General features: G+C 42.3%; 1 protein-coding gene across 2 annotated transcripts in view; it reads right to left on the reverse strand.

Annotated features, from left to right (window-relative positions):
* Positions 1-20,917, reverse strand: part of LOC131942272 (plexin-A2) — a 174,676-nt gene that overhangs the window by 78,061 nt on the left and 75,698 nt on the right. For both annotated transcript variants that reach the window (XM_059302046.1, XM_059302054.1), the window contains exon 3: positions 4,252-4,531. In XM_059302046.1, the coding sequence (XP_059158029.1) occupies positions 4,252-4,502 (251 nt within the window). In that variant the 5' untranslated portion in view covers positions 4,503-4,531. The remainder of the gene's footprint in view (positions 1-4,251; positions 4,532-20,917) is intronic.

A 20,917-nucleotide genomic window follows, 5' to 3' on the forward strand; every position in this document is an offset into this window, starting at 1 on the left:
AAGTTTGGAGACCCCTGATTTAGAATACGGCCTTCTCCACAATAGGAATCAAACATGACAGAAGATTGTATTTAATGTTCCATTTCATAAAGCGCAATGTGAATCAAATAAATAAAAACACACGACTGTCACAATCAAGGCCAGTAAATCTGATTAATGTGTCAAAACAAAAACGCTACCCCCACCCCCATCCGCCCCTCCTCGTCCTCTGTACACGGTGTGAGTATTTATGCGAACTTGAATATGTGGGCAGGGGAAAGACTATTAGACCTGACCAGTCTTATCATATTATCGCATTACAAATGAGTTTCCCGACTGGATATGACAGGATTCTAGCATCCATCACCACCTATAAACGGGTGGAGGGTTGCCGGGGGAAGATGAACAGACAGCCCCAACTACTGCTGGTAAAATATCAGTCACGGCTACAGCTGGTAAAAGATCAGTCCCAGCTACGGCTGGTAAAATATCAGTCACGGCTACAGCTGGTAAAATATCAGTCACAGCTATAGCTGGTAAAATATCAGTCACAGCTATAGCTGATAAAAGATCAGTCCCAACTACAGCTGGTAAAAGATCAGTCCCAGCTACAGCTGGTAAAAGATCAGTCACAGCTATAGCTGGTAAAATATCAGTCACAGCTACAGCTGGTAAAATATCAGTCACAGCTATAGCTATGTTACCTATAGCCATCTCAACTATCAGATGGACCGTTTCTATAAAATTCAACTATAGCCATCTGAACTATCAAATGGGCCTTTTGCATAGGCAGTTTTACTGGCCATACTATTACAGGATTTATTTAAAATTTCTTCCTTTTAAAAAATAAGTATAATTTTTTTTTTTATTCAGCCATCGTATTTTGCCAACATCAGCTGTTTTCTATATGAAGGCGGCCAAGTCGTGCGTCACAAACAACCAGAGTTGCGTCCCTGCGAGAAAAAAAAACCGGCCGAGAATTGAATGGTGTCCCATGTCGCTCCATCTACATCTGCGGACCGCGTCTGTTAATGACGCCAGAGTTAGTGCGGCCTCAAAGCAAAGGGGCTCAAGTGCAGAGACTGATTGGGGGGGGGGGGGGGGAGGAGTAGGCGTTAAAGGGGTAGGGGGTGCAGTGGAGGAGTGGGGGGGGGGTACCGTATGCTACAAACAGGACACCCTTAATAGCAGGTTAATGTCAGACGGTGGGGGGGGGGGGAGGGGCTGGGTTCCAGACGAGAATTTGATGAGCCACGGGCCGTTCATCAACCCCGGGTCGACAGGCACAATGTTTAATGGATTTTAACCATTGGCTAAAAGCAGCGCTGCGCTCTTTGCAAGACGCGGTTTGCGCTAAACGATTTCCGCCGTTCGCGTTGCGCACTGTCCACGGTGTATCAGGTGAGAGTATTCATGTCAATATCTGGAACCGATCCGGAGCTATAATCTTACTAGTGTTTTAATTTGACTGTCCCTTCATTTCGTCCCTTGAAAATGTCCGCTTAGCTGCAACTTCCGTCCCTCGAAAATGCCCGCCTAGTCAACACTCAAAATGTCCCAAGATTATGTCCGCCTAGCTAAACCTTTGTCGTCCATCAAAAGTCTTCGCCTAGCTAACACGCTGTTCGTACCTACAAAATGTCCGCCTAGCTAACACGCTGTTCGTCACTACTAAATGTCCGCCTAGCTAATACGCTGTTCGTCCCTACACAATATCCGCCTAGCTAACACCCCTACCCAAAGAAACCCATTGCGTCCAGATTCGAAGAAAAACTTAAGTTTCCTGTTGTGCCAAATTGAACGCTACGCTTAAAGCTGAACCAATAGTCACCCGATCCCTTTAAAGGAAAAGTATAACCACTCTTATTGTCGACGACAGAAGACGAGTTAAGGCACGAAATTTAACCACGCACAATCTGTGACATTCACAATAGAGGATGTCCTCGCTTTCATAGTAGGATCTTCATTACCGACGGATATAGGCCTACCTCCACCCACATTACACCCACCAGCCACTAATTCCTGCACCAGAATATCCACCGGCCACTAACCCCTACACTATTAAAAGCCCTCCACCACCAAAGTGCTGGTCATTTATCAAAGCGTGACATGCCACTCTCCCCCCTCCCTCAATGACACTACTGTCCTGTTAGCAATTAATTAACAGTTAAATAAAAACGAGCCGGGTATTGTAAGCAGAAGACAGTTCGCCCAACCTCCCCCACCCCTGACGCCCTGATTGGGTAAACATCACGAAAAATAACGGCCGCCATACAGTACCAGAGAAATGAACCCGCGACGGTTAAGCCGGCGTCGGTGATGGCAGAAACCCGACGATTTATTATTCCACCAATGTCAGTTGTTATTGCAGCAAGCGGAGAAGCTGGTCAGAACTCACACCAAAGGCTGGCCAGAACTCACACAGAACATGAAGGGCTGGCCAGAACTCACACAGAACATGAAAGGCTGGCCAGAACTCACACAAAAGGCTGGCCAGAACTCACACAAAAGGCTGGCCAGAACTCACACAAAAGGCTGGCCAGAACTCACACAAAAGGCTGGCCAGAACTCACACAGAACACGAAAGGCTGGCCAGAACTCACACGAAAGGCTGGCCAGAACTCAAAGGCTGGCCAGAACTCACACGAAATGCTGGCCAGAACTCACACAAAAGGCTGGCCAGAACTCACACAGGACATGAAAGGCTGGCCAGAACTCACACAAAAGGCTGGCCAGAACTCACACAAAAGGCTGGCCAGAACTCACACAAAAGGCTGGCCAGAACTCACACAAAAGGCTGGCCAGAACTCACACAGAACATGAAAGGCTGGCCAGAACTCACACAAAAGGCTGGCCAGAACTCACACAAAAGGCTGGCCAGAACTCACACAAAAGGCTGGCCAGAACTCACACAAAAGGCTGGCCAGAACTCACACAGGACATGAAAGGCTGGCCAGAACTCACACAAAAGGCTGGCCAGAACTCACACAGGACATAATAGGCTGGCCAGAACTCACACGAAAGGCTGGCCAGAACTCACACGAAAGGCTGGCCAGAACTCACACGAAAGGCTGGCCAGAACTCACACAGAACATGAAAGGCTGGCCAGAACTCACACAGAACATGAAAGGCTGGCCAGAACTCACACAGAACATGAAAGGCTGGCCAGAACTCACACAAAAGGCTGGCCAGAACTCACACAAAAGGCTGGCCAGAACTCACACAAAAGGCTGGCCAGAACTCACACAGGACATAATAGGCTGGCCAGAACTCACACGAAAGGCTGGCCAGAACTCACACGAAAAGTTGGCCAGAACTCACACGAAAGGCTGGCCAGAACTCACACAGGACATAATAGGCTGGCCAGAACTCACACGAAAGGCTGGCCAGAACTCACACAGGACATAATAGGCTGGCCAGAACTCACACGAAAGGCTGGCCAGAACTCACACAGAACATGAAAGGCTGGCCAGAACTCACACGAAAGGCTGGCCAGAACTCACACGAAAGGCTGGCCAGAACTCACACAGAACACGAAAGGCTGGCCAGAACTCACATGAAAGGCTGGCCAGAACTCACATGAAAGGCTGGCCAGAACTCACATGAAAGGCTGGCCAGAACTCACACGAAAAGTTGGCCAGAACTCACACAGAACATGAAAGGCTGGCTAGAACTCACACGAAAAGTTGGCCAGAACTCACACGAAAAGTTGGCCAGAACTCACACAGAACATGAAAGGCTGGCCAGAACTAACACGAAAAGTTGGCCAGAACTCACACGAAAAGTTGGCCAGAACTCACACAGAACATGAAAGGCTGGCCAGAACTCACATGAAAGGCTGGCCAGAACTCAAAGGCTGGCCAGAACTCACACAGAACACGAAACGTTGGCCAGAACACACACGAAAGGCTGGCCAGAACACACACGAAAGGCTGGCCAGAACTCACAAGAAAAGCTGGCCTGAACACGCTCACAAGAAAGGCTGGCCTTCAGTATTCAAACGTTACGCCTTTAACTGTGAGCCACCGAAACAGTAAAAAATTTCACTGTCATACTATAGACTTTCATGGTCATACCTTAGTCAGGTAAAATAAATAGGCTGAAATTGTGTTCGCCGAAATCTTTCAGAACATAGAAACATGTACCCTCACTTGAAGTTGCCTGCCAATCGTTATGTTCAGATTCGTGCTTATCTAGCTTATATTTTTCACTACAATATTTGTTTTAAAAAAAAGTAATTCTTGAAAATGTGTAAATTATGTCAATACGCACCAGTAAATATAATCCGAGGCGCCGATGTACACATCATAGGAGGTGGGGTCGACCGCCATTCGCGTGAAGTTGGACCCGGGCTGGGGGTTGGGGAACTCAACAGTCTGATACAGGCTGACGTCTCTCTCGGGCACGTTCCCGGCGGTGCTGGGCTGGGTCAAGGTGAGCAGGAGCAGCACCCCAAGAACGTGCACAGCACGCACGTGCAGAGGGGGCCATATGCAGATTTCTGTTTTGCTAGGTGCTGCCATTGTTGGAGGCTAAGAAACCATCATTTGATCTGGAAATAGAAAAAAAAAACAATAAATCAGATATACACTAAGCAGTTACATATGTGAAGTTATGGGTGTATAATGGGCTATGTATGATTAAAGAGAACACCTGACAACCGAAAAGGTGATTTGGTTATTTAATGAACTCCAATCTTCAAATAACGTGGTATTTAAAAGCAAAAAAGTAAAAAATAGTATCCTTTCGGAACTGACAGTCAAGTAGAGTTAATCTCTTTCTTGACCACGACGTGTGAAGCAATAGTGTAGACAGCACATTTGCTTTCTTTGATGTGATTCAGGCACCCAAAAGAGCTGGGTGATTTTTCAGGTAAGTAGTTGAGCGCGCTACCTCAAGGCCACACAGTTCCAGATATGAATTCAAACTCCAGTCCAAAAAAAAAAAGACATCAAAACATTCTTTCAGTAACACAGAGAATAAACGGGGAAATCCGAAAACACTAAAATAACACAAACACCAAGCACACATCGGAGAAACCCGAAGCCCGCTAGTGAGAAATCCCAGCTTCCAGCCAACCTTGTTGAAAACAACTCCGATTCAATATACACAGATGCGATTGATCAGATCACTTCTTCCCATGCTCGTGCGAGCGAGGCCACGAGGAGGAGAACGAGGGGTAAAAAAAAAAAGAAAATCGTTAAAGATAACACTCAAAGATTCCCCTCTGACTAACAACGTCACCCGAACTATAACGCTCGTCCACGGGTAACTCTGGCCGGGGCTCCACTAATCCCGGGGAGGGAGAATGAAGTCATTGTGGTGTGCTACCCCCGTCGTTTCACGGGCTGGGGTCGGGCCATAAAACAAGGCGGGAACCCACAAGATGAGGCCGCACTTATCTCCTAGTCTGCTGGCCCGGGGGTCCTCACACCATCGGTGTTAGACCCCCCTTCGACATGCCATGCATTTTAATTGGCCCATCTCGCGTCAATGGTGCAGGACACCGGGATGGTTGTTGTAAAGCCGAGGCCGATACTCACGCGGGATAGTAACTTGTGTCAAGCAGTCATTCCTCAAATAAAAAAAAATTCCCAGTCTTTTTCGTCCAAGGGGAGATTACTCTAACGAGAACTACAAGGGCAGTAACCACACAACTGTACCAGTTTTCATTAGTCCCTATGCTATTTTCGCGCTAACCATGTTTATGATGAACAGACAATTTCTATATATACAATAATCACAATTATCACTGTAATAATAGAAGGCAAAACAAAACAGAACAAAAACTGAATCCATCTCAGTTTTTTTTTGTTTTCTGTCGATATCTCTGTAGTGATAACCCAGTGACTTAATACAAGTATCAACACGACTATAAGAGAACTTATCTTCTAAGTTTTATATCATGGTTTTATATTACATAGCAAAAATTACGGTTCTAAATATGTATATTTTCAATTGGTTTACCTGCTGTACAAGAAAAATCGCTCCAGTTCTATTATCCATATCCCAGCGGTTATAATTAGAAGCCCGAAATCTCGAACCCTAATGAGATTTTACTCGAGAGCACACGGGGAAATCCCGACCGAGCTTGTGTCGAAACTAGCGGTCAGAGGCATTGACGCGGCTTACAATCAATTAGCGCTGGACTTTCATGGGTGAGCTCTATGACTTGCGCGCACTGCTTGCCTGAGTACACAGTCACTGGCGGCTTCAGTGGCACCGAAATTCTTAGCCCCTGAAGCGGTTAGTTAACTAATGGTACCGTATTCAAAGTCTTAAAGACGTGTAGTTGTGGGAGGGATCAAGACCGATTGACGGGCAACGATCTCAAGAGGTTTGAAGATTTGTATGGCGTACAAGACAGATGCTGAATAGAGCAAGAATGGTACTAGACAGTATCAGGGAGGTATAGGACTTGTAGGAGACAGTATCGTGGGGTACAAGACTTGTAGAAGACAGTATCGTGTGGTTCAATACAGTATCGCGTGGTTCAATACAGTATCGCGTGGTACAAGACATTATCGCGTTGTACAAGACTTGTAGAAGACAGTATCGTGTGGTTCAATACAGTATCGCGTGGTACAAGACAGTATCGCGTGGTACAAGACTTGTGCAAGACATTGGCGGTGTCAAACATTGAATCACCACATCCGTTAACGAGCAGCCAACATGGAGGGGGGGGGGGTGAGAAGAGCGCTCATAACTTTTCATTTCTCTGGGAAGGAAAGGGGGGACACAGAGCGTTGTGAACTGACACGTGCAACTTTTTAAAGCACCGTGGACGGCTGCCAATTTACAAAGGGCTTTATTAGAAAAACAATAAAAAAAAATCCATCGTGCCTAACCACAAAACAGATCAACTCGATACCAGAGAGGTCTTCACCGCAAATTTATGCAAGTTTTGGGGGTGGGGGAAGGGGGCAGAGAGGGAATCAAAAGGTTTCGGCTGGGGAAGTAGGGGGGGGGGGGTATAATTCAGAAGTCCAGCTAAAGTAGCAGTTCTTTACTCTTTTTTTATTCAGATTAATTCTCGTTTGATTTCGCATGCAAATTAAAACAAAGTAACGGTTAACGTAAAGCGGACACAAGATATGGTAAGCAACTAATCTACAGTATTATTTTTAAGTAATTTCAAGAATTGGATGTTTTCGAAACTTCACCCTGATTAATGCATCATTTATGAATGTTTCATTTACATTAATACCAATATTAAAATAAAGAATCGATGACAATAATTGCCACAGTTCAATTCAAGGTATAATTAATTACTATCAACTAAGACTCAACTATACGATAATTTATGCAAACAACTCACAACCTAAGTACTTTACACATAAAGCATTGAGTGTTTGATGTCTTTACTTAAAAGGTATCCTCTTAACGTAATTAGCAAATTAAAGATTAATATGTACTCAAGAATTTTAGACCGTTAAGGTTAAGTCGACATTAACCTAACATCCCAGTTTCTTTGAAGTTTAGTTTTGTCCTTTTACCATAACACGAATCTGACCCATTTACGAATTCCTTACTCGGGTTTATTATTGATCAAAGTAAAAAAAAAAACAACATCCAAATCATTATCGCTCGCGTCGTGTCCGCACTAAGTACTCACCTTCATAAAACACGTTCATTCTCTTTCAGTCTGGTCACTCGACTGACACGTCATCGTCAAGATTTCTCTGTTTGTAGGGGGCACCCGTCCACCCAGCGTCTCCCGCCCCACCTCTCCCTCGATGGGGATTAAACAAAAGGGGGGGGGGGGGGAGAGGATTTCAATTTTTACCCCTAGTCGGCTACGGAAAACACACCAGCTAGACGTAGGGGAATAATGGAATAATATCTCGCCCTAAGAAGATCCTGGCGGCTCCGTATAATGGATATTGACGTTCTGGTGGATTGCCCAGAGAAGAGAATATTCTAGAATATCATGGTTATGGTTAAAAAACAAAGAATTCACTGCGATCAATGTATGTGGGAGGGGGTACTAGAGTGAGGTGTATTGGTGGGAGGGGGTGCTAGAGTGGGGTGTGTGTGTATAGGCTTAATGTATGTAGAAGTATTTCTGTGTGCGTGTATGTGTACGACTTAATTATGGGCGAGAGGGTTGGTATTGATAGATTGCTCGGGGTCGACTAGTGTTGTAACTAGACGTGACAATCAGATGTTATCCTTGGGCGTGACCATCACACGTGACAAAGACACGCAACTACTAGACAAGACCCCTAAACATGGTCACGAGACGTGATCCCCAACGTGACCCTCAGATGTGATAACGATACCTAACTACTAGATGCACCCCTAAACATGATCATCAGACGTGACAACGATATATAACTATCAGATGTGAACCCTAAATATGATCACGTGATGTGGTCCCAAATCGTGACCGTCATACGTGACGTGATAACGGTACCAGATATGACCCCTAAACGTGATCACGAGATATGACCTCGAGACGTGATCCCCAGACGTGACAATAGACTTGACGTGACCAAACGTGACGACTGATCTTAACCTGTTGTCCCACGGTCAAGCGGCGTGACAGACGGGCCGTCAATCTACGGTCACATCACGGCTGTAATTACTCATTAGCTAATCACCTGACCCGTCCGCCTCTCCCCCAGAGAACTGCGGATGACGTGCCGTTACGTCACGAAACAAATCATCTGGGGATTTTATCTCTGTTTACATCGGTGCCCTGTGGTGCAAAACGGTGCCAACTGGTGCGTACGCCGATTACTCGCGCTAAAGTAGTAAGCGCTATGGGCGGTGAGGTGTACCTTATTTTATTATTGACTCGCACTTTCAACCAAATAAGACCTGAAGACGCAATACACTCAACTCTCAGACAAACAAAGTTTAAATTTGTTTTGACTCTCTTTAATACAAGTTAGTCGAGAACTGTACCAGGTTAAAATCTAAGGCATGTATCGTATTTCTTTTAACTATTAATCTCAAGGACATGGTTGTCTCTTGTGAACTGAAATAATTTCCGTTAACCCAATACTTTCCAGAAGTCTGATACTTGTCATAATGCGTCAACAAGAAGCCAATCCTTAAAAAATATGACCGTTAAAATCATCTTAATCGAGTCGTGTAGGTCATCACTCAAAAAATAAAACTAATTAAGATGTCATCACGTTAATTATGACGGAAAAATTTTTCAAGAGACGCTGGTACTAATGTAAAAATATCAGAACAAGAATGAATAAACAGACGGTACAAAGTGGTAAAGGATCACGACATAGAATAGATAAAATAGGGGGAACAAAGATGGTAAAAAGTTATATTAAGGGGTGGGTTACTTAGAATAGATGACAAAGTGGAATCAGGGGTATGTGGAAGGAGTGGAGAAATGGTACAGAGAGGTACGGGGGGGGGGGGGGGGGGGTTACAAAGCAAGAATGAAATAGATGGTAAAAAGTGATATTAAGGGGTGGGTTACTTAAAATAGATGACAAAGTGGAATCAAGGGGTATGTGGAATGGAAGGGGGGATGATACAAAGTGGCACCGGGGGTGGGGGTACAAAGTATGGATCTGTTTGAGTGGGCGGGTTACGTTGTATGAAGCAGAAGGTACTGAGTGCCAGACAGATGGTACTGAGTGCCGCAGACAGACGGACGGTACTGAGTGCCATAGACGGTACTGAGTGCCATAGACGGTACTGAGTGCCACAGATAGACGGTACTGAGTGCCACAGATAGACGGTACTGAGTGCCACAGATAGACGGTACTGAGTGCCACAGACAGACGGTACCTAGTGCCACAGACAGACGGTACTGAGTACCACAGACAGACGGTACTGAGTGCCGCAGACGACAAGCTGGTACTCAAGTGGTCGGTGCCAGGACATGAAACAACCAGACACGGTCCCAGGGTGCATTGTCAGGGGGGGGGGTAGAAGTCGTACCTGCAGGGACCACCTGCAGCTCACATCACTGAAGCCTCGAGTGCTCGCTAATACGTACACGAGTCATTGTTACGTTTGATGAGCCGTGCATTGAAGGAGGGAGGGAGGTAGGAGGGGGGGGGTGGTGACAATCATCCGTATTGTTATGAGGGAGGAAGACCTGTTTGATGTCAGTGTAGTAAGAAAGAAGTGGTTATGAAAATTTCAAGGACTAGCTATGAAAGCAGTTTATTTAAAACAAAAATTAAATGTTTATAGGCGTTATCCTTCCCACCCTGCATTTCTAGGCTGATAATGCTCAAAATTTGCCTGATATAAACAAACAACCACTACGCTGATACAACTAAGGGTAATTGTAGAGCAATCTGAGATTTGTACACCTTAAAATAATGAAGTACAAAGTATATACAATCATTGAAAAAAAATTGAATCACACGTATCAAAGAAAATACCAAAATACCTACATCGGTGTAAAACTGCTCTCACGGATAGAAAAGCACTTTATTAGTTAGAGCAGGACACTTGTGACAAACCTCGGCTTTATTTCTGCCCCCTGTAGTCAGATTTGAATTACCGGCTAAATCACATTCCCCTACAGCCGGCCTTCCAGGGCCCACGGCGGGTAAACTAAATTACCGGCTCCAATTTCTATTGGACGAGGCCTGGTTCCGGTGTCGGAGGTCGAGCTGCTTACGAGGTCGTGTTTCTGCTGAGTAGACCGAGGGCTCAGGTGGCAGCTGGGTGGTATCCAGTTGACCGCCGTATCGAATTAAGTCAAGGTATCGGGTTGACCACAGTATCGAGTTAAGTCAAGATATTCAGTTGACCGGCGTATCGGATTAAGTCAAGGTATCGGGTTGACCACAGTATCGAGTTAAGTCAAGATATCGAGTAGACCACAGTATCGAATGAAGTCAAGGTATCGAGTTGACCACAGTAACGATTCAAGTCAAGGTATCATGTTGACAACAGTGTCGAATTTAGTCAAGATATCCAGTTGACCGCCGTATCGAATTAAGTCAATGTATCGAGTAGCTTGGTATCGAAATAAGTCAAGGTATCGAGTTGACCACAACATCGAGTTAAGTCAAGGTATCGAGTTGACCACATTATTGAAAAATTTCAAGATATACAGTTTAGTACCGAACTAAATCAAAGTATCGAATTGATTACCGAATCGAATATATTCAAAATATCGAGTTAACTACTGTATCGAAAAAAATCAAAATGACGAGTTGATCACCATCTCGATATATATCAAGGTATCGAATTGATTGTGGGATCGAATAAAGAAGAGACTCTTCTACCTGACAAAATATTGATCAAAAAGTTGCAGATTCTTATTTAAAAAGTCATTGTAGTTATTGAAGAATAGAATACAAGACAGTAAGTCAACATCGGTATCGAATATATTTTATAAACACTATACTCTGCATGACTGAATAATTGAAGAGGTCAAGGAACCGAGTACATACATTGGTTAGCGTATCGAACCAACCACGGGTACTGATTTCTGTTGGTTCCAGGATTGGTAAGGTGACCATATTGATCAAGGTGAGATGCTATGTCTAGGTAGTTTGGTCGGGTTGGGGTGGGTTGTAAAGAAGAGTCGTGGGTTGTCTAAGGTGAGAAGGGTTGTCTTAGAAGAAGGATAGGTTATCTAAGAAGAGAGTTGGGTTGTCTTACGAGAGGAATGTGTTACATAAGAAGAGGGGTGGGTTATCAAAGACGTGTGGGTTGTCTAAGAAAAGTGGTGGGTTGTCTACGGAGATGGGGGGGGTGGGGTGGGGTATCTTAGGAGAGCGTAGGTATTATTAGGAAGGGGATGGGTTTTGCCCATTTCAGAAAGTTTCATTTGATGAAACTAAAAGAAAAGTCTACTTCGTTTAGTTCATTCAACACGAAGCTGATCTATCCCGCTCCCATCCCCAAACAACTCTCCCCCCCCCCTCCCTCCATTGCTCTCCAAATACCAGTCTTGTGTAAACATCGGCTGGACGTTTTTCACCGAACTTTGTAGGATGAAAGGAAGCACGTGAGCACAAACTGAGCAAGTGGGCTAATGGTGAGTACCCTATAACGACCACCACACATGATAATGACCGTGGTCTGGGGAGCATTTCTGTGGCGCTGGTCTCTGTCCAATGTAAGTTATTGATGGAACTATTGGTGGAACTATTGATGGAACTACTGATGGAACTATTGATGGAACTATTGATGGAACTAGTGATGGAACTATTGATGGAACTATCCAATGTAAGTTATTGATGGAACTATTGATGGAACTATTGATGGAGCTATCCAATGTAAGTTATTGATGGAACTATTGATGGAACTATTGATGGAGCTATCCAATGTAAGTTATTGATGGAACTATTGATGGAACTATTGATGGAGCTATCCAATGTAAGTTATTGTTGGAACTATTGATGGAACTATTGATGGAACTACTGATGGAACTATTGATGGAACTATTGATGGAGCTATCCAATGTAAGTTATTGATGGAACTATTGATGGAACTATTGGTGGAACTATTGATGGAACTATTGATGGAACTATTGATGGAACTATTGATGGAACTATTGATGGAACTATTGATGGAGCTATCCAATGTAAGTTATTGATGGAACTATTGGTGGAACTATTGATGGAACTATTGATGGAACTATTGATGGAACTAGTGATGGAACTATTGATGGAACTATCCAATGTAAGTTATTGATGGAACTAGTGATGGAACTATTGATGGAACTATCCAATGTAAGTTATTGATGGAACTATTGATGGAACTATTGATGGAGTTATCCAATGTAAGTTAGTGATGGAACTATTGATGGAACTATTGATGGAACTATTGATGGAACTATTTATGGAAATATTGATGGAACTATTGATGGAACTGTCCAATGTAAGTTATTGATGGAACTATTGATGGAACTATTGATGGAACTATCCAATGTAAGTTATTGATGGAACTATTGATGGAACTATCCAATGTAAGTTATTGATGGAACTATTGATGGAACTATTGATAGAACTATCCAATGTAAGTTATTGATGGAACTATTGATGGAACTATTGATAGAACTATCCAATGTAAGTTATTGATGGAACTATTGATGGAACTATTGATAGAACTATCCAATGTAAGTTATTGATGGAACTATTGATGGAACTATCCAATGTAAGTTATTGATGGAACTATTGATGGAACTATCCAATGTAAGTTATTGATCGAACTATTGAAGGAACTATCCAATTTAAGTTATGAAGGTCACCAAAGAGAATACAAGAAACAGCATTATGAAGGTCACCAAAATGGACAAAAGAAAAAACTCCGCGAGAAACGACGAGACAGAGAAAACAAACGGTAAGAAACCAAACACCAGAACCAACCAAACCGTGCCGGACAACAAGAAGGCCGTCACTTCATCCAGCGGGAGTTTGTTTGGCCAGCGCCCAGTGGCGGGCGGGGGAACACTAGAACCGTTAGTTCCTTTTTAGTATCGATTCTCCTGACAAAAAGACCACCGGGGATTTGGTCTTTTTATCCCCGTGCTAGTTAGTCGGTTTTTCCTATGTCGCTTTCTTCTAGGTCGTTCAGTTTCCAGAGGTCTCCATCGTAGGTGACGTACTTTTAAGATAATTTTTTTTTTCTGGTGTAAAATATCTCTATGTAATGTAATTTTAATTTCTGATGTAAAAAAAATATAGTGTGACGTACTTTTAAGATATTCTATTTTTTCTGGTGTAAAATATCTCTATGTAATGTAATTTTAATTTCTGATGTAAAAATAAAATGTGTGTGACGTATTTTTAAGAGGATTGTTTTTGTCTTGTGTATACTAGTGTGTAGCGAAATTTTATGATATCTTTTTGCTGATGTATGTCGTATGTAACTGACTTTAAAAATAGCCTTTTTTCGAAGGCCTGGATCGTGTGTACCTAACTTTACAGATATATTTTTCATGTCTAGAATCTCTATTTTACTTTGTAATTTTTTCTAGGTCTAACCAAAGTGTGCAAATATTAAGAAATAATGTTGAGCTTAAAAAATTAGTCTTTCTTGAAATCTCTTTGAGTGGATATTGTCTTGTATCCACCACAATCATTAAAAAAATGGACCAATAGATCTATATAAAACATTGAGTGTTTACAAATGCAAATCTTCTGTATAGAGGTTTTTTTTTAAACGGACTATACTGTGCCCTTGTTTTTTTTTTTTCAAAAGTAGATTTTTAAAAAATGTGGTTCCAGTGTGTGTAGCACACCTTATCAATATACAACCCCTGGGCCTCTTCCCCAACAACGAAGCTAATAAAGAAAAAATTGGAAGCAGAAATTTGAAACGTGTTTACCTTTTTATTTAGATGGCTGCGCATGCGTTAACCAGAACACGATGTTAGGGCGTTGTTTTAAGAACTAGATCTGACGGAGGGAAAAAGGTAGAACATTTACAGGCTTAAAAAATGTGGGTTTACTAAAGAAGTGGGTCTACAGCTAAAGTGGGTCCCCTAGAGAAGTGGGTCTCCAGCTAGTGGGTCTCCGAAAATAGAGGGACTCCGAACGAAATTGGTCTCCGAAAGAAGTGGGTCTACAGCTAAAGTGGGTCTCCTAGAGAAGTGGGTCTCCAGTTAGTGGGTCTCCGAAAGTAGAGGGTCTTCTGACGAAATTGGTCTCCGAAAACAGAGGGTCTCCTGACGAAATTGGTCTCCAAAAATAGAGGGTCTCCTGACGAAATTGGTCTCCGAAAGTAGAAGGTCTCCTGACGAAATTGGTCTCCGAAAGAAGAGGGTCTCCTGACGAAATTGGTCTCCGAAAGAGGTGGGTATTCAGCTTAAGTGGGTCTTCGAAAGATGTATTTCCGAGTAAAGTGGGTCTCCGAAAAAATATGAGTCTCCTACCTAAAGTTGGTACCCACTCTAATCCAAATAAACTGGGTCTCTAAACTGAATCACAAATAAAAGTGGATCTCGTCAATTTATACCTTTTAACTTCACGTGCATACCCGGCGCATGACGCCAAAAATAGAAGTGGATGACGTCAGCAATAAAGTGTATAAACATAATGCGTCAGTTCATGAGTTCCATTGGGTAATGATGTCGGTCACTGCTTGACATTAATTACCTTTAATTAGGGTTAAGATTAACAGGTGATACGGGTTAGTAAAGCGTTAAGTAGCTAGAATTATGTGGATACGTTAACAGTTCGATCTGTCATCGAACGTAAATCCGCTACCTTCAAATAGAATAGTTACAACATCTTTCTTCTTCTTCTTCTTCTTCGTTCTTAATTTTTAGTGTTGGAAGGGATCCCCCTCCAACACAATTAAGTAAACGTGTCAACTGGTTATGCGCCATTGTGGCCATTGACTCCAAAATTTCAGCCTGCTTTTCTTTTTTTTTTGGATTTGCTTACATAGCCTTTGTCTAACCGAGAACAAACTACAAGGCAGCAGTTGTTTGATTTTGGAGTTGTCTCTCCTAGAAGAGTGGCTTCCCGAGGGTTCGAACTCGAGACTTTTCGGTTTAGCAACCACGAGCTTTATCGACTCGACCACGCCGACCCCTTAAATATCTAAGGGGTAATAACAGGAGCGACTAAAACATACATTAATAAAGCTAATTATTATTAAAGTTAACTAAGTTAAAGTTTATTCACACTACTAAGAAGAAGCTTACAGCTCAGACTTCTCCAAGAGCCCGCCATAATTCCAGAGAGTGCTTGGGCTGCTAAGAGGATTGTGTAGAGGAGGAAAGCGGTGAGGTCGTTAGTTATCAGGTAATAATTGTCCGGGGGGCTGGGTATAATTAGCCAGGTAGAAAGCCAGGTAATGGGTTAGCTAAGGAAATTGATTGGTCATATATGTGAAGATCGATGACGGTGGCGGGCCGGTGATCAGTCGAGGGTAAGACATACGTGGAGCGTATTGATTGGTTGATAAGATATTGGGAGACGGTGGATTGGGAGACGGTGGATTGGGAGAAAGTTGAGATGGTGGATTTTACGTGTTTTTTTTCCCTTCAGGTGAGAATAACTCGGGTAGTTCAATAACTAAGAACTGCTACTTACAGTTTTATAAATTACTGACATGCGCACAACTAGATCATTTAATTACTAAAAGAACTCAATTTGTCTCACAGTAGCCAGAGGCCAATTAAACGAGTACATCGTCAATCTCAGCATGTCTGTGATAGGTCAAAAAGTTAAAGACACGAATAAATGTGACTAATACTTATAACTTGGCTACAAATGGGTTAAGTAGTGCCAAAACTTATACTAGTTAAATTTAATACTGCAAAGAATAATGACTATGGGTTTTTCAAAAAGCTTAAAGGAATGCCGAGAAAATAATTAACAAAAGAATTAACAAATATAAAAAGAGCAGCAATTTCCAGATTTTAAATTTAGCGGCCAAAGCCTAGTCAGCGATATAATAAAAACATGTGTTAATAAACCTCAAAGATTAGCATTACGGCCTGTGTTTTTTTTTCCTTTAAATTTTCCTTCAGCACGAGAAAAAAGAGGAAAAGGAAAAAAAACAACGAAACAAATTAATTTTAAAAGCCTCGAGACCAACTGTCGCCGTGATAAAAAGCGGATCACAAGAACTCCCCGAGTCCTTCTGGAACTTTCTCAAACAATGTCCATCGACCAGCCTCCCTCTGCAGGTGTCCTGCTAAGGTTCCTTTCCCCCCCCCCCCCCCCCCCCTCCTTCCACAACCCTCCCACCACAAATCAATGCGTTAATGACAACCAACGTGAATTGGACGGCGCACCGTTAAAACGGGGCCGACAAATAACAGGAGCCATCGTTTCATTGTTGCGGCCCTTCCAGTATTTGCAGGCCTGAAAATGGATGTTGAATTAAAATCCTTTAGCAGACGACGAGCAGAGGTTTACATTAACGAGCGGAGCCGCGCCGAACAAACCCGGGCGAAGATTAAGCGCCGACCACGGATAAAGGATTAGCATTAAGGGTGATTGCTTTAATTAATTACCCAAACGGTTCTACGCTGAAATGAGTCTTGTCCATTTTCGCAAATGAACGCATTTTTAACACTTTTCATAGTATTTTTTTTTTTTTAGTTAACAAATTAAAAAAATTTTGACGTTTAAACTACAAAACTTAATACATTTCTAGTTCCTCATCTAGTTTCTAACAATCTGTACAGAATCAAATCTACACACAGCACTTTTAATTTTAATGTGCTTTATTCTATTGTTTTATTCGTTTATAGTTGTATTTTTTTTTTAATGAATGTTCTTGAAACAAAATCAAACCAATGTCTGGTATGCCAATGTTTAAACATTTCAAACCAGGTAAATTAAACGGTCATACACTGAAGTAAGGCAGAAGTGCAGACACACGCCTTAAAACCAGGCAGTCTCCAACAGATACACGTATGATTTTATACTTAGCTTTAGGCAGAAAAGGTTATAAAAGATGTAAGAAAACTTTAATAGCATCTTTTGAACTTTTACAGAAAAAGCGAAATTTAAGTGTTGTTTTTTTCTTCTTACCAGAAACGCATACGAGTATGTGATTTGTGTGATGGTTTATGTAAATTATCACACGATTGATCTGTGAAATAATTAGTGTCAGTGATTTGTATAATGTGTGTGAGATATTCACGTCAATGATGATCAACATCACGCCGAACGCTCGTACCTGTAATCGTTCTATATTTGAATGAGTCACAATAAACCCCTGGCTGTACAGTGGGATAAAGACACACGCCGACCAGTTTGAGAACCATCGTGTTTAACGCGTGCGTATTTGTTCCCTCTCGCGGTGAGCAGGTGTTGTGTTTTATTACATTCTATGCATCAGGCTAATGACATCGCTGTTGGTTTTTTTTTAAAGGAACGGCGATGAAAGAGGGATGAAAGAAACAACTCAAGAGTGTGACATTTACTGGACAGATGGTGTGGGGATGGTATTTGATCTCAATTAGGCAATGATGGAACAGCGGCAAGATTATAAAGGAAATAGAACTTGACGGTAAATGTGAAAATATATACACGGGATAAAATTAACTTGGGGTCACGCACTGCAGTGAAAGGATGGCCTGTAAAGATTGCACATGAACAAATCAAGCTACCGCTATCATGATAGAATTGTCTAAGATCCCGACTACAAGATGGAACTTGACCCCTTGAAGAGTTACATCCCCTTAACATGAGCTGAAGTTGAAGGGGAGCCAACTCAACAGGGTCTTGGCAGTCGGAAGAAGTTCCTCAGACCTAAAGAGCAGACAGCACAAGAACTACAGACAAGAGACTTCGCCGTCTGCGTGCCGACAGAGGGCGCTGGCTCCTGCCAGGAATTTTGGACAAACGAAGCTTCCAATTTAAAGGGAATCCACTTGTTAGATAGGACAGTGGCATTCCATAAATAGATGGAGAATGCGGGCGGATTTAGGAAGTACATACATTAATAAAAGGCGAGTAATTATATATATATATATATATATACATATATATATATATATATATATATATACATATATATATATATATATATATACATATATATATATATATATATATACATATATATATATATATATACATATATATATATATATATATATATATATATATATATACATATATATATATATATATATATATATATATATATATATATATATATATATATATATATATATATATATATATATATATATACATATATATATATATATATATATATATATATACACGCACACATTCCTTACCCACAATCGTATCTAGAGCAACCCCATAGATCAAAGATTCGATGACCTCGATGTATGGGCGTCACTGGATATCTCCCAGTTATTTCATGATTACAGAGCGCCCCTTCTGTTTTTGTCCCCCCCTGCAGGAGACCGTCGTGTAATTAGCCGCACGCAACCAGTGTCAGAACGTCACCGCGCGGCTCCAGCGGTCTATTGATTATGCAATGCCCGGTGCCGGAGATAAGGAATCTCCAGCTGATCCGTGTAGGACGTCCGTGTGCGTGTTGTTACGTCAATCGTTACTCACACTTGCGGTCTCAGGAGATGCCGCGCCGGTTAAAGGTTCGGAGGTCACGGCAAGACGGTCTAAGTCAAGTCTCGGGTTACATGTAGTCGGTCTAGTCAAGTCTCAAGTCAAGTCTAAAGTCAAGTCTTAGATCGAATATGGTGGGTCTAAAGTCAAGTCTTAGATCGAATATCGTGGGTCTAAAGTCAAGTCTTAGGTCGAATATCGTGGGTCTAAAGTCAAGTCTTAGGTCGAATATCGTGGGTCTAAAGTCAAGTCTTAGATCGAATATGGTGGATTTAAAGTCAAGTCTTAGATCGAATATGGTGGGTTTAAAGTCAAGTTTTAGATCGAATATGGTGGGTCTTAAGTCAAATCTTAGATCGAATATCGTGGGAAGCGCCAAAGGTTCTTTTTTACCACAATAAATTGCAAAGTGCTGGCCCTAGGCATGTTCTCAAGGACAACTTTAGAATTATGGTAAAAATGAGGTACTTGAAACAAGGATACCTCAGGATTACTCTACCACTAAACCAGGAACGGGGGGGTTAAAAAAAGCCTTTCATAAGACAAGACTCATTGCCACACAGTATGATCACGAATGTACAGACGAAGACAATATATGCCTTGATCCCATCCCACGACAAGATAACCCCAGTGTCGGCACGTACCCCAAGGTTACATCACAACGTGTTTACCCGAGGCCCCCCTTTTCTACACCACCCCGGGGCGAGTAAAGTAGGTAGACAGTCTGTATCTAGCTGCCAACTATGTTTGGTGTGGTACCCCCACATTCAGTACCCTGCCCCCCATTTCGGTTCGTCATCTTTTAGAGCTGCCAATGTATGGTGTGCTACCCACATTCTACTAGTACCCTGCCCCCCATTTTAGTTCGTCATCTTTTAGAGCCGCCAATGTATGGTGTGCTACCCACATTCTACTAGTACCCTGCCCACATTTCGGTTCGTCATCTTTTAGAGCTGCCAATATGTCGTGTGCTACCCACATTCTACTAGTACCCTGCCCACATTTCAGTTCGTCATCTTTTAGAGCTGCCAATATGTGGTGTGCTAACCACATTCAGGAACCCGACCTGTTACAGTTGGTAGCAGTCTAGAATGTGAGAATCCCTGACACGGCAAAATCTGAAAGGAAACGTCAGGTAAATCCTCGGCATTGCAGGATTCAAATGGGGGGGGGGGGAGAAGAGAAATGGAAGTGGGGGGGGGGGGGGAGAGAATGGCGATCATTCCATGTTAGCGAAGTTCAAGGTCACTCGCCTACTTGCACGCGATCAAGGTCACTTGTATGCATGTCTATTATAATAACGCGTGCCACAGATAGATCATCGTGGCTTCGGGGGAATATCGTTGTATTGTGGCTTCAGGAGAAACGCCAGATGCCAACTCACCTACGTACAGAGAAAAATATGTTTGCAATGCTAGTTCACTATCAAAGCGTGCCCCTCGCTCCATTACATTCCTAACTGAGGCGACCTCACACAAAATAATTTCTTTAATTAATTCGTGGATGCCAGTGTCTATTTTTATCTCCACAGCAAGACATCGACATTTCTTACTAGCAAGACACATTGTCAAGCACTAAGAAATCCACATTTCTTAAACACGACTGGATTTTCTTACCTGCACTAAAAACATGCTCTCCGGATAATGAATAAAACTTAAGCCCTCGTTAAAAATTGTTTTGATAGCTGCATCATAATGAAACGAAAAATAAAAATACATTTGAAAATCACTGACAACAGAAATTGAATGGTTAAGCCAGTATTGTACTGGAAAAAATTAGATCTGACATTATTTCAAGGACAAAGATAGATAGAGGTAGAAAACTCAGTCCATGTAAAGACAGATCCGTGTAGCCATCACCTCCGTAGCTCTGTAAAGTTAAAGCCGCATTTAAATATATTTTACATTCGTTTCTGTACACACTTTCTTGACATGTTCACGGATAAAACACGATGCGAGAAACACTATCAGCAGCCTATCTTT

This window comes from Physella acuta, unplaced genomic scaffold (assembly GCF_028476545.2).
Source record: "Physella acuta isolate Inbredline_101_S28 unplaced genomic scaffold, ASM2847654v3 ptg000034l, whole genome shotgun sequence".
Classification (NCBI taxonomy): domain Eukaryota; kingdom Metazoa; phylum Mollusca; class Gastropoda; family Physidae; genus Physella; species Physella acuta.